Source organism: Phaenicophaeus curvirostris, chromosome 12, assembly GCF_032191515.1.
Source record: "Phaenicophaeus curvirostris isolate KB17595 chromosome 12, BPBGC_Pcur_1.0, whole genome shotgun sequence".
Classification (NCBI taxonomy): domain Eukaryota; kingdom Metazoa; phylum Chordata; class Aves; order Cuculiformes; family Cuculidae; genus Phaenicophaeus; species Phaenicophaeus curvirostris.
Window position 1 is genome coordinate 4338120 of NC_091403.1, and position 13843 is coordinate 4351962.

The window sequence follows — 13843 nt, forward strand, 5'->3', positions numbered from 1 at the left end:
GGCTGGATGGGGTTTGAGCCCCTGATCCAGGGGGAGGTGTCCCTGCCTATGGCAGGGGGTTGGAACTGGATGATCTTTAAGGTTCCAGTGCTCGAGAACCCTTTCAGTGAAGAAGTTTTCCCTACCATCCAATCTGAACCTCCCCCGGCACAACCTGAGGCCGCCCCCCCCCCCCCGCCCCTCCGCACTTGTGGAGAGGCACAAGGTCTCCCCTCAGCCTCCCTTTTCTCCGGGCTACAAACAGCCCCAGCTCCCCGCAGCCCTAGCCCTCCAGCCCCTTCCCCAGGCTCTCCGCCTGCCCCTGGCCGCGCCCCAGCCCCTCCCAGCCTCCCTTTTCGGGCCGACGGGGACGCACCGGCCCCCCCCCCCCCCCCAAGGCCCTTTCGGACCCGCCTCCTCCCGCGGGCGCGGCCCCATGGCGCTGCCCGGGCTCTACGCGCAGGTGAGCGATGGGGGAGAGGGGAGAGAGGGACGGTGGATCGCTCTTTTCTTGCGGGAGAAACGTCGTCTTCTTCTCGCAGACTCTCCGTCCTCTTCGTGTGCGGTTGGGCTGGCGTGTGGTTGACCAGAGGGCTCAGTCTCCGTCCATGGAGGGAGGAGATGCCGCCCCTCTCTTCCTCCCTTGGGAGACCTCACCTGGAACACTGTGTCCAGCTCTGGAATCCTCAACATAAGAAGGAGATGGAGCTGTTGGAACGGGTCCAGAGGAGGCTTCAAAGATGTTCCGAGGGCTGGAGCACCTCCCATATGAGGACAGGCTGAGAGAGTTGGGCTGGTTCAGCCTGGAGAAGAGAAGGCTCCGAGGAGACCTTGGAGCAACCTCCCAGTACCTGAAGGGGACTTTAAGAAAGCTGGGGAGGGGCTGTTTACGAAGGCTTGTGGTGATAGGATGAGGGGGAATGGATATAAACTGGAGAGGGGCAGATTTACACTAGATATAAGGAGGAATTTCTTCACCATGAGGGTGGGGAGGCCCAGGTTGCCCAGGGAAGCTGTGGCTGCCCCATCCCTGGAGGGGTTCAAGGCCAGGCTGGATGGGCCTTGGGCAGCCTGGTCTGGTGGGAGGTGTCCCTGCCCACGGCGGGAGGGTTGGAATTAGGTCATCTTTAAGGTCCCTTCCAATTCAAACCATTCTATGATCCTTAGGTATAGTGAAAACTCAGCTAGAGAGGTCACTGAGCCACCCAGGCTGACTTGTAGGATGACACTGCTGAAGCCCTTCTTGTCCCAAATAATTTGGCCTTGGTCCTTGGGCACTGGAGTTGAGAAAGCTGAAGTGCAGTGCGGTTTGTAGGGACCTCTGCAGGCACCTGCCATGGGTGGTGTGTTCAGGGGGGTTCTTGGGGCAGAGACCTTCACACTCCAAGGATCTGCTGGAGCTTCCAGGGCTTCCTCCAAGTTAGAGAGGAAAAAAAGTGGTTTTTTGTAAACGATTGGGCAACTCTGAGGCTGAGCAGGGCTTCCCAGGGCGCTTGGTCGCTAAGTGCTGGCTCTGCTTTTATGCAAATATTGAATGTTTGGCAGAACTTGGCACTGAACTGAAGATTATTCCTCCTCTTTTTGGTTTTTTTAGTTTCCTACTTTTCTTGCAGTCACCAGAGTATCATGACGTGTGATTTCTTTGCTTAGATAACATATATATATATATAGCTAATTTATAAGCCTGTATTTAATTTCCTGCAAAAGCAGCTGCTATAAAGACCTCCTGCTTAGCTTTGTGCTCCAGTGGCATTTATTCAGATGCTGTGTTAGCACCACCCTCTGAGCAGCTGAAAGAAGGTTTTTTTTAATTGGGAATAGTGTTAGGCAGGTGGAGGGGAGGAAGGAGTGTGGGTGTAACTTGATACGAAAATGAGCAAACTCTCTTCTGTTTACTTGTAAGGCAGGGTTTGGAGAAGGCGAACTTTGGTAGGCTGGGTGCATTTGCCAATGGAGGCTCCTGGAACTGCAGGGGCCTTTTCTGAAGGATCCGTGCTTTGATCACATGCGTTTTCCTCCCTTTCTTGCCCATGACCTGGTGCAGTTCACCTCCTTACATGAGAGCACATTGTGTGCCCCTGAGGCTATTTGGTGGTCATGTTCTTGACTTGCATAGAGTAAAGGCAAGTAAAGAATTCAGCTGAACAGCTGTGAATATGTGGTTATTTTTTATAAGCCAAGAAATCAGCGTAGTGGGGGAATGACAGGAAGGTCAATTTGTACTTAGGTACATGTGTATCTAAAAAAAGCAAAGTTTAAACTGATTTAATTTAGCTCTACCTTTCATTTGCCCATTAAATAGCTATTCATGAAGCTGGGTGTTCTCCCTTCTGTTAAATAGATGAAACCATTATCATCATAGTTGTTTGGGGTTGTTTAGAAAAGGTCTTTGTGGTTTTGGATATTGTGTGAAAAAAAAATTCCATCGTGCTGAAGGCATCAGGAGAGAGGTATCATGAAAGCAGGTGAGGATTTAATTAGTGTTCATCCCCTGACATACATGCCAGGCTGGCATATGGTGGACCAGAAAGGTCAGTCATCCTTAGAGATACCTGAAAACTCAGCTGGAGAGATTACTGAGCAACCCAGGCTCACGTGTAGGATGATCCTGACAAAGTCCCTGTTATCCTAAATCATTTGATGTTGATCCTTGGGGGATAGAGTTGAGAAAGCTACTGCTGAGGTGCAGTGCAGTTTGTAGGGACCTCTGCAGGCTCCTGCCATGGGTGGTGTGTTCAGTGGGGTTCTTGGGGCAGAGACTGTCATATTCTGAGGATCTGCTGGAGCTTCCAGGGCTTCCTCCAAGTCAGAGAGGAAAAAAGTGATTTGTGCCAAAACCAACAGTTTGCAACACCAAAGTGAGTAGATGTAGGAGTCTCCAGTGTATCTGAGGGTATGCTAACACTTAGTGAAATCCTTGGCTGATGTTGATTTTTCAAATAAGCAGCTGGAATAGTTCTCATGGGTTTATTTCAACACAATTGACTTAAACTGGCCGTGAATATAGGTAGGATGGGGGGTTAAATGAAGAGTTCTAGCTGTGAAAATAGAAAGATTCTGGAAGAAGATTATATGGCGTGGTTGCTTGTGCAAGTAGGGACTGAAGGGCTCTGTGCTCTCTAGTGTTACTTCCTTGCAAATCAGAGGTGAGATGGCCTGTAAGAAACTCAGAAACTTAGTACTGGTAGTTTTCAGGCTTTTTTTTTTCTGACATCGCTGTCCTTCCTCCTGTTTTCTCCTTACACCCAAATACAGTCTTCAATGTTATTCTCATTGTCATATGAGATGCACGTGGTATGGTATATAAATATTTTGCACAAGGGTTTAAAGAAGATGTGTCAGAAGTGATCTCAAACTGCAAATCTCTGAACAGAAGTGATTTCAGTGTTACTACACCCAGTATCTAGTAGTTTGTAATTGATGCGTTAGGGAGGCTTTTAGGGATGGTGTCACTTTGTTAAACCCTGGCAGGGCAAGAAGGACACGCTCCACATCAGTGAAGAAACACCTGACTTGCTGAGGTAGCCAGCTGTGTTATGTCCTTTAAGGAATGCTTCTGGTGTATCTCCTAAAGCTTCTAGGGCAGAGCATTTATGATGTTGCTAATGCTTCAGCATTTTAACTTCAGCATAGGAGAACTAGAGGGTTTGAACATCTCTGCTTATGAAGGCTAGAGGTAATTCTGTTGTTCTGATTCTTCAAGTACCTAAAAGAGAATTCTAATTTGCTTCTATTGCAAGTAAATGCTTCTAGGGAGGATGTTTTCTTCCTGAGGCAGAGCTAAAGTAGCTGACTGGTACTGAGCTCAACTAAGCCAGCTGATTGTTTGTAAAGAAAGAAACTAGTTGGTAGTCTTTTAAATTTGCCCTAGAAAGGTGTTTGGAGGTTGCACTTCAGACCTATTAGAAGAGAGTTAATTGTGCGGAGTCTTTCTTTTGTATATGTCTGTGCCCGTGGCAAAATACTTTGAGTTCATTATTTGATATTTGAATTCAGGGAAGTGATTGTCTAAGTTCTGCTGAATGAGAGGTTTTCTCTGGTACTTGCTAATTTGGAATCTCCTAGAAATCAGGGCTCTGCCGTAAGTGTGCTTTATACTCCTTGTTCAGTATTAGAAGGTCTGAAGAGCCCAGTGACAGTCTGGTCCTTGTTCACCTTCCTGCGTTCTGTTGTTCTGAACAGGAGTAGAACAAGCACATCTCAGATTAGCAAGTCTACTCTCTTTTTTTTTTTTTTTCCACAAAGAATAAACCTAAAAATATAGCCCACTGAAAGGGTCAGAGCTGGTAATTATCCCAGAAAGTCCTGGCATCCAGTTCACCTTTTAGGTTGCACTTGATGTTTAAAAACTAATTTTTTAATGCTAATCTGGTATGATGATAGTAGCTAAACTAACTCTTACCTTGGTTTTATGTTCCAGTACAACAGGGTATGGATTCCTCATAGTGAAGAAGTTTGGCAGTCTGCAGAAATCACAAAAAACTACAAAGCCGGAGACCGTTTTCTCTATGTGCAATTAGAAGATGGAACTGTAAGGAGAAAAGCCTTAAGTGTTGTGGGGTTTGAGATATTTTTATGCAGAAACATAGGACTCGCTATTACAGGATCTATATGACTTGTCCATATTTTATTTTATGCTACCCCTGCAGTGACCAGATTTTTATCGTACTGAAATTTGTACAGTAAACAGCTGTTAGTAAAATCCTACTTTTTATTTTTTTAGGTATCTGTATCATGTTAGTATAGAACACATCCCTCAAAGAAGAGCAACCACTCTACTTTTGAAAAAAGCACTGAAACTCACTTTATGTTGAAGTAAATTGGAAGTACAAGGAAAACATAATCTCTCACAGAGCTAGTTGTTGCCTTTTTTCCCAGAGTTGTTGCTTGATGTAAGATGTGTTAATTTTAGTGTCAGAGTTCTTTAATATTTTAAAAACCAGAATTTCTGCATCCCTGCTCTGTAAAGACAAGTATCAAATGTATGATTAAATGAATTTGTTGAAAGAAACAGAAGTGAGTTTTAACCGTTGTGTAAAGAAAGCTGATGAGTTGCAAGTAAGAATAGTTTTGGAGCTGATGGTTTTTGGTTCAGACCGGGAGTTTATTTTCATTCAATTGCAGCTGGTCTGTCCTTTTCATCTGTTCTTAAAATACGCCTGTGGTTAGAGAGCTAAATGCATCCCCCATTTTTACACATTTCAATACAAAATACCAATAATAAAGAGAAAGGAGCATTGTTTTTTGAAAAGCAATGAAGAGCTCCATCTTACTTTCATGATCCCTGAGCCCCCCTAAGTTCAGTGTGATGCGTGGAGCTGGTGAAATACAATATCGGACAGGGCTCTGTCAACCCTGTGAGGACTTTGTGTATAAGTAGAAGATCAGTTTTGCAAACATAATGCATTTGATGATATTTCAAGTCTGTTTTGTTGACAGGAACTGGATTACCCTGTTGATCCAGCTGCTTTGCCACCCCTCCGAAATCCTGACATACTTGTTGGTGAAAATGACCTCACTGCCCTCAGTTATCTCCACGAGCCAGCTGTTCTACACAATCTTAAAGTTCGTTTTGTGGAGTCTAAGCTTATCTACACCTATAGTGGTAAGCAAAGGAAAATGCAGGGTTTAAAAAAAATCTTAAATTAAAAAAAAATAAAATCTTGGGTTAGTTTACAGTATGATGTGAGTAACGTTTACCTCAAGTGTATTTTGGCTCACACAAGTTAATTCTTTTTTTTTTTTTGTATGAGTGCAGACTTTTTTGTTGATCAGGATCTCCTCAGTAGTTTAGACAATATTTCTGCTTTGGATCAGTTTAACTGTTGTTGCCAAAACCTGGCATTTCATTGAACTAACCTGTGTTTTATTTTTGGTTTGTACACTTGATTATAGGAATAATTCTGGTTGCAATAAACCCCTATAAACAGTTGCCAATATATGGAGATGCTATTATCCATGCTTATAGTGGCCAAAACATGGGAGACATGGATCCACATATATTTGCTGTGGCAGAAGAAGCATACAAGCAGATGGCAAGGTTCAGTATGTTGCTTAATATACTTGAAGTCTAGTGGCAGTCGCTGTTAATTGTAACTTAATTTAACTGTGTATGTGCCGTTGGCTATTAAGAATACCTTTGAATGGTTAACTGAAGTAAAGGAGGAATAATTCCATAACCAGCTGAGGAATTTCAAGAACTCACAACCGTTTTCATTCTTGGTGAGGGGCAAAGCACTGTCTTAACCAGGTGAATAACAATGACATCAGCCCAGAGGTTACAACCAAAGAGGAGTAAGAGAAGAGCAGATGAAAGATGGAACTGATAGAAGAGTTGGCCACAGCCATGTTTTCATATGTTTGTTTCAAATATGTAATTCTTACATGTATACATGCATTTAAGACATGTCTGATTTAAACTGTCTGATTATTTGGTTTTAGAAATAACAAAAATCAGTCTATTATAGTCAGTGGAGAATCAGGAGCTGGAAAGACCGTGTCTGCAAGGTACACGATGAGATACTTTGCCACTGTGAGTAAGTCAAGCAGCAATGCACACATGGAGGACAAAGTACTGGCATCTAATCCAATAACTGAGGTAAGTTCAGAGACTTATCTGTCAAGTCTGTACTCATCCAGACAAGAATTCTGAGAGCTGATGGGAATCCCTTTTTTTAGATCTTTAGGGACGTATTAGTTGCCTGACTTAGATAGCTAAAGTAGAAGTTTAGCCTCTGAATGTTGCTGGTGGAAGTCAGCTTCAGGAACTGAACCCAGGTTCTGCCTCACTTGCCAGTGAAGGCACTAGTTTGCCCTCAGAGTTTCATCTGACCACATCCTGTTAATTAGATGATGAACAAATTGTTTGCTTTTATTAATTGGAGTAGAAACTGGTTAAGGTTCCTTATGGTGCAAAAATGTGCTTTCTCTAATTCTCAGTTCATGTAATGTTATACTGTTTGACTTGAGGCTTATCTTCAGATGTGGGCCTCAACATTTAAATCTTGCAGCTCAATGCTGAGATTGATCCTTTGATTTTAGGAATTTGTAGTTGAGTTGTCTTTTAACAAAGCTAGTCTTATGAAAGATGCAACTAAAATAAATTCTGAAAGTTTATAATTTTTGTAGGCTGTTGGCAATGCAAAAACCACCCGGAATGATAATAGCAGTCGATTTGGAAAATACACTGAAATCAGTTTTGATCAGAGTTATCAAATCATTGGAGCTAACATGAGAACATACCTGCTTGAGAAATCCAGAGTTGTCTTTCAGGTGGGTAAAATTAAGTTTTAAACAGTTAGTGTCAGTATAACTATTAATGTACTATCCCTTTACTTGTTTCATATGTAAAGTGTTACGCAAAGTTCTGAATGGTATGTCTAATTAGCATTTGATTTATTTTTTAATAGGTGCTAATCTTATTTACAGTAAGAAACTAATTTATTCCGTATTCTTCCCTCTATTAAGTGGTGGATGAATCTTGGAGACAATTCAATGAAATAAGTGAAAGAAGCATTTGAGAAATCCATTACTTTCCATCACGATAGTAACACATGCTGATTTTATGTGGAGAGAAACAGTATGTACAGGGCAGAGGGAGTCTCAGTAAAAATTGGCTGAGAATGTATAAGGCCAGGACTTATTGCATGTGACTCATTACAATGTCACAGCTTAATTGTGATAATCTACTAAAGAAAGCATTTAATTTTATAGAACTGTTTTTATAAAGCTTAAAGCTTTCCTTTATAGAAGTATCTTTTTAAGTACTATGAAAAATACTTCTGTGTATCTGATGCCTGAAATACAGCCTGGGAATAGAGAGTTTTGTGAGTTACCACGGGGCAGTGTTTCAGCTGGCAATCTTATACAGTTGTTTGTTATAGTGTTTGTCTTATTAGTAGACAATTGTTCAGGCTAAAGAAACTTTTAAAGTAACAGCCTTGGGGAAAGAACTCAGCATATTGGTAATGGGAACAAAGTACACTTAAATGCATCACTTTCAAAGCTCTGATTTAAGTCTAAAATGTGCCGCTTTAATACTGAGCAATTTCTTTACTAGACTGTTTCAGCATAATTTAGCCTTCAAGTATCATTATGTCTTCACAGCAGTGTTGAATATCAAATGTTTTTCTCTTTGCTTGGGTTTTGTGGTTTTATTTTCTCTTAACACTCTCCTTTGCTCTAATTTACAGTCAGAGAATGAGAGAAACTATCATATATTTTATCAGTTGTGTGCATCTGCTGGGCAACCTGAATTTAAGCACCTTAAATTGGGTAGGTCTCAAGAAAATCATCTACTCTTCATTTCTGCAGTGCACTGTTTTGAAGATTAGATGTTCAAATGCTAGGATGTTAAATGCTTTATAGCATAAATCTCACAGACTTACAATGGGACTTGCATTTTTAAGTCACTTAGATATTAATCCTGCTTGTATTGAACTTGGTAGCGAATCCCTAGTAATTTGAGTAGTGCATGATCGAGTACCTAAGTGTCTTAAATCTTACTCTAATACTTTTTGTGGTGACAAATGCCATAATAACAGTTTAGGGACTTGATTAATTTATCTGCAGGGAAGCTTTAATGCCACCTGAAAGAAGCAGACAATAGGGATGTGTTTATTCAATCTTTGTTCTTGTTTGTTTATTAGACCAAGTATTAAGACTGCTAGGAATTATGAATACCAATTTGTATCTGCTTAACAGAGTTAGGTTTATGTATCTCTGTCAGAAAAAAGAGGACCTCCAGCTCATTGCTGAGGAGCTGTCATTTGACAGCATCTTTAATTTTCTGGTGTTACAAGAGTCTTTAAGCGGCTATTCCCAGCCCCATATTTTCCAGTACTACAAGCGTTGTTTCTTATTTGTAGGAAGCGCAGAAGAATTTAACTACACGAGAATGGGTGGCAACACAGTAATAGAAGGAGTTGATGATAGAGCACGTATGGTGGAGACTCAGAAGACGTTTGCCTTACTGGGTAAATTCTTGGGAATACTCTTTCAATAGATTTAAAAATTGGGGTTATTTTTCCGAAGCGGGCAAAGATGGATTGTTTCCAAAATGTCCAAAACTTTAGTAGTAATTACCAAAATAATTTCCTCCATAGCTTATCCATTGCACTGTTAGTCTGCTTTAAAAACACTAGGCAAGAGCAAATGGCTTTAGCAATCGTTCATTGTTAATGATTGAAATCCCTAAAGGCTGGAGTCTTCTTGACCCTTGAGCTAAGATGCTGTGTCTGAAGTGGAATTGGAAGCCTCTTTGCCCCTGTTTGGCTTACATGAAAGCTAGATCAGACTTGAGCTGGCACCTGGGGAGGTACAGGAATCTATGCCTAGTCTCTCTTTGGATCAAACACGCAGAAAGTAGGCAGAACCAAGGCTTTGCATAGGAGTCTGCAGAGATACTGTGTACAAATCCTGGCTACACAATAAAGCAAGTAATCCAGCATTGTGCTATTTTAAATAATTGTACTGTTTCTGAGTATTTAAAATAATCAAGGATTTATTCATCTTTTTTTTTTTAGGTCTGAAGGGGGATTTTCAGATGGATGTTTTTAAAATGCTGGCAGCAATTCTACACTTAGGCAACGTGGGAATAAAGGCTGTTGGAGATGAACGATCATCTATCAGTGTAAGGAAATAGCTCATTCACTTACCAGCATTTCTTTTATATTCTCTGCCAAAAGTCCTTTGGCAATACTTTTTCTCACATGTGGGGCTCAGAGCAGCATTAAATCTGGTCTACCACACTTGAGAGATTTCTCCTTCTTCATCTGAATAGAATCAGAGTGAGCGTTTATGTGAATCCTGCTTTATGCCCAGGTTCAGAAAGTCTGAACAAAAGGCAAAATTGGCTGAGAAACCCATATCCAATTGATCCACAGCAGTTGGAGAAGTAATTTGGAATGGCTTGCAGGATATAGGAGACACACCGTTGTCAAAGACACTTGGAATGTGTCCCAGCAGATTATGCAAGTGTAAAAAGCAAGGACACCTAAACGTAGACTAAAGTAGCATTTTTCTTTCAGTGTCTTAATCTAAAGCATCTCATCCAGTCTAAATTTTTCCCTCTAATATCAGGAGCTCTATCTTGTCTATCTAAAACTAAAAGTCATAGTTTGATGCCAGCAGTACCATGATTTCACCGTCTAGATAGGAATTAAAACATTCATAATCTAATAACGTTTATTTATGTTCTTTAAAGCTGGAAGATAAACATCTCAATATATTCTGTGAACTTCTGGATTTGAACTGTGACAAAATGGCACAGTGGTTGTGCCACCGAAAGATTATGACTACCTCAGAGACCGTAATAAAGCCAATGACAAGAGCTCAGGCTGCTAATGCAAGGGATGCTCTGGCAAAGAAGATCTATTCACATTTATTTGACTTTGTTGTGGAAAGAATTAATGAAGCTTTGCAGTTCCCTGGCAAACAACATACTTTTATTGGTGTTTTGGACATTTATGGGTAAGAATGTCTCTGAAACAAATTTACTTCAGGTTGTGCCTTTTCTGTGGAGCTGATAAGAAGCACTTTTCAGTTTGTGCTGCTAGTGGATTTGGAAGCTTTTGTTTTGCCGAAATGTCATAGTTGTGCAAGTTCTTTAGCATCCAGAGTAGTCAAAACATTAGGCAAACTATAAATATTAATATTTTTTGTGAATGTGGTGTAAATTTAACTTTTGATAGGATATGTCTAGGTTTATGTTTGGATTTTTTTAGCTCTGTTATGTCTGTTAACAGTAACTTCCAGGGAAGTTTTGAAATGCCTTAGCATCTTCATTACTCTTACAGCAGTTTAATTTTCTTAGAAGTATTAGGATAGCTCCAAAGTCTTAGAAGGATGCTACTATTTGTATTTATATGCCAAGGGATTTGTTTTTGTCAATCCTGTTGCATCACCTTATGTTTTTATTATTTGACATGTGTTTCAGCTTTGAAACGTTTGATGTCAACAGTTTTGAGCAGTTTTGCATTAATTATGCTAATGAAAAACTGCAGCAGCAATTTAACCTGGTATGTTCTTTTATTTGCTATAGTTCTTTAACTTATTTTGCTTCAATTTTGAAATTATCAATTACAGATATTAGGATATTAGCAAATGCTGTTTATATTTGAGTAATGGGTATTTCTGGATAATAGCAATCCAGTAATAGATAAAAATATTTTATTTTTTGTATATGTATACATAGACACACACATGTATTTCTGAGTTTATTTTTTATAAGACAGACATATACTATATTACGAAATATATAAATATTTTGCTTCTACCTTATCTATGCAATTCCATACATGCACACATTATATAGGTTTGCTTTCTTAATTGTAACCTTACATTTTCATAATTTTCGGATATGTAGCATGTCTTTAAACTTGAACAAGAAGAATATATGAAGGAAGATATCCCATGGACTTTAATAGACTTCTATGACAATCAGCCTGTCATTGACCTTATTGAAGCTAAAATGGGAATTTTAGAGCTTCTGGATGAAGAATGCTTGGTAACTTAAAAAAATCTTGTATTTATAAACTCATAAAAAAGCTTGTGGGTTAATCTGTATTTTGTTTCTTTTAAATGGGAAGTGGAGCATTTTCCTCATGAAAGGAATGTTAATGTTTGCCCTCTATTTGATATTTTTAATTCTAAGCCACTTAAGTCTATTTTTATCTTAAAAATTTAAGAACGTAAAACTAGATTCTTAAACTCGAATCTAACACAGCAACTAGTTTTCTTCACTGTGTGAGTAGTGCAGTACGAGAACAGGTTAAACAGAGATGCAGTGGGATCCCCTTCCTTGGATACCTCTCAAATTTGAGTTCAAATGGAAGCTTGATTTAGTGTTTGTGGTAGTTTTGCTCTGAGCAGTAGTTTGGACTACTCAGTCTCCAGGGGTCTCTTCCACCAATATTTGTACAATTGCGTTAGGTATTCCACAAATCACCAATTATGGTAGAAAAAAACAGTCTTCCTTTCCATTTTTACAAGTTGTTGTTGAATGCACCAAATCTACATCTTTGCTTTTTGCTCTTTGGTCTTAATATTCTTTTTTCTCTGTGGTTCTCTTCTGACTGTAGCAATTCCTAAGTCTATATTTTTTTCTTCTACAAATATGTAGAAGAAAAAAAGCCCTTAGGCTTCTGAACCCGTTGAAGTACCTTTGTCAGTGAAGAACAGGACAGGGAAAGGCAAGCCCTCTTAAAATGTCCTATTAAAGAGACTTTGGTGATGCTGGCAAGTTGTTTGTCTCAGAATCCAAACCATGGAGTAATATGGGAGAATAATCCCATACAGAATATTCTCTAATTTATTATCTTACCTGTTATCCTGCTCACTAGCGTTCTCAGGGATCAGATTTTCCCTTATTGCAAGCAGCATATTCTTAGGACGAAATGATTCAGACACATCGGAGAATTAATTAGTTAACATTAATATGACCTTCTTCTTTAAAAATATTTGCTACAAGGAGCCACTGACTTTTCTGAAAAGGCAAAACTGATTTACTAGCAGGCCTTGTAACTCACTGATGATACATTATTCAAGCAAGGTTTATTGATAATAAGTGGAATTGCTGTTTTTAACAGTCCAGCAGAGTTTTGATAAAGAAATTGTCCTAATTTTTACAGTTACCTCATGGAACGGATGAAAATTGGCTTCAAAAGCTATATAATAATTTTGTCAATAAAAACACACTCTTTGAAAAGCCAAGGATGTCAAACACATCTTTCATTATTCAACACTTTGCTGATAAGGTAAAAAACCCAGTATTATTTCACCCTGTTTCTAGCTCATTCAGAAAGTAACAAATTTACGAAATAGAGGAAGCATTAACAATGCTTGTTTGGAACTTCTAAAACAATCTTGTCTTCAATACATGGCACTATTTATTTATTGATAGTACTTCCCATAGCATGCAATTTAAATGTAAGAAATGCTTAAGATAATGAATTTGAGAATATAAAAATAAATCATAAAGAGGCAGGAAAAGAGTGCAGCGTATAGATAAAATAGTTAAGATTGTAGTGCATGCACATTTTAGTCTCTGTTATTTACATTTCAAAGGTAGTATTCCTTTTGTTGGTATTTTGATTTGAAATCATAGAAGAATGAAAAGAGGATGAAAGAAATTCCTAATGAAAACAGAAGGAAATTGTGGTTGATAGTGGATTTTGACAGTTTGTCCTGCTTTAAATTTGCAGTATGCATACTTGCTGTAATGAAACTGGTAAAAGCAATGTTTCAGTCATTGTTTAAGACTAGTAGGAGTCATTGTGTTTAAGACTAATGAAGACTTGTTGGCCACCACAGCTTAGAGAGTAAAAATTATTTTTTTGCTCACTGTTTGTGTATTGCTGAAAAGTTAATGATTTCACCTCTTTGCACAGGTAGAATATAAGTGTGAAGGATTTCTGGAAAAAAACAGAGATACAGTACATGAAGTATTGATTGAAATCTTGAAGGAGAGCAAGGTTTGTGAACAATCAGTGATGATTAATTATCAGAATGCCCGATTTTACTCTGATCTGATTTTTAAAGATTTGTTTTGATAAAAAGATTTTTAATAGGTTGAATCAATTAGATTAGTCCTAATTTTTATTAATATTCTACAAGTGTGTATTTTTAACATCAAAATAACCTACAAGATGGAAAACCACAGAATACAGCTTTTTATGTGCATTTGCTTTGCCTAGTTATGTTAGTATTCTTTGTTTGCTTAATATCTCCCTTGAATAGCATTCTGGAATCCTTGATACTGAACAGTTCACTTAATTTCTTTTTTCCTGTAGTTATTACGTGTAGCTTTGAAAGGTGGCTTATCATTAACAGCTGCCTTTGTTTATTCATCAAAAGAGATTAAGAG

The 13843-nt window shown here is 39.1% G+C and overlaps 1 protein-coding gene across 1 annotated transcript in view; it reads left to right on the forward strand.

Annotated features, from left to right (window-relative positions):
- Positions 1-410: 410 nt before the first annotated feature.
- Positions 411-13843, forward strand: part of MYO5C (myosin VC) — a 35074-nt gene continuing 21641 nt past the window's right edge. Inside the window, exons 1-14 of the mRNA XM_069866425.1 lie at positions 411-442; positions 4400-4510; positions 5419-5584; positions 5875-6019; positions 6421-6577; positions 7108-7251; positions 8172-8253; positions 8847-8954; positions 9504-9610; positions 10184-10449; positions 10916-10997; positions 11345-11485; positions 12609-12734; positions 13368-13451. Coding sequence (XP_069722526.1) covers positions 416-442; positions 4400-4510; positions 5419-5584; positions 5875-6019; positions 6421-6577; positions 7108-7251; positions 8172-8253; positions 8847-8954; positions 9504-9610; positions 10184-10449; positions 10916-10997; positions 11345-11485; positions 12609-12734; positions 13368-13451 — 1746 coding nt within the window. The 5' untranslated portion in view covers positions 411-415. The remainder of the gene's footprint in view (positions 443-4399; positions 4511-5418; positions 5585-5874; positions 6020-6420; positions 6578-7107; positions 7252-8171; positions 8254-8846; positions 8955-9503; positions 9611-10183; positions 10450-10915; positions 10998-11344; positions 11486-12608; positions 12735-13367; positions 13452-13843) is intronic.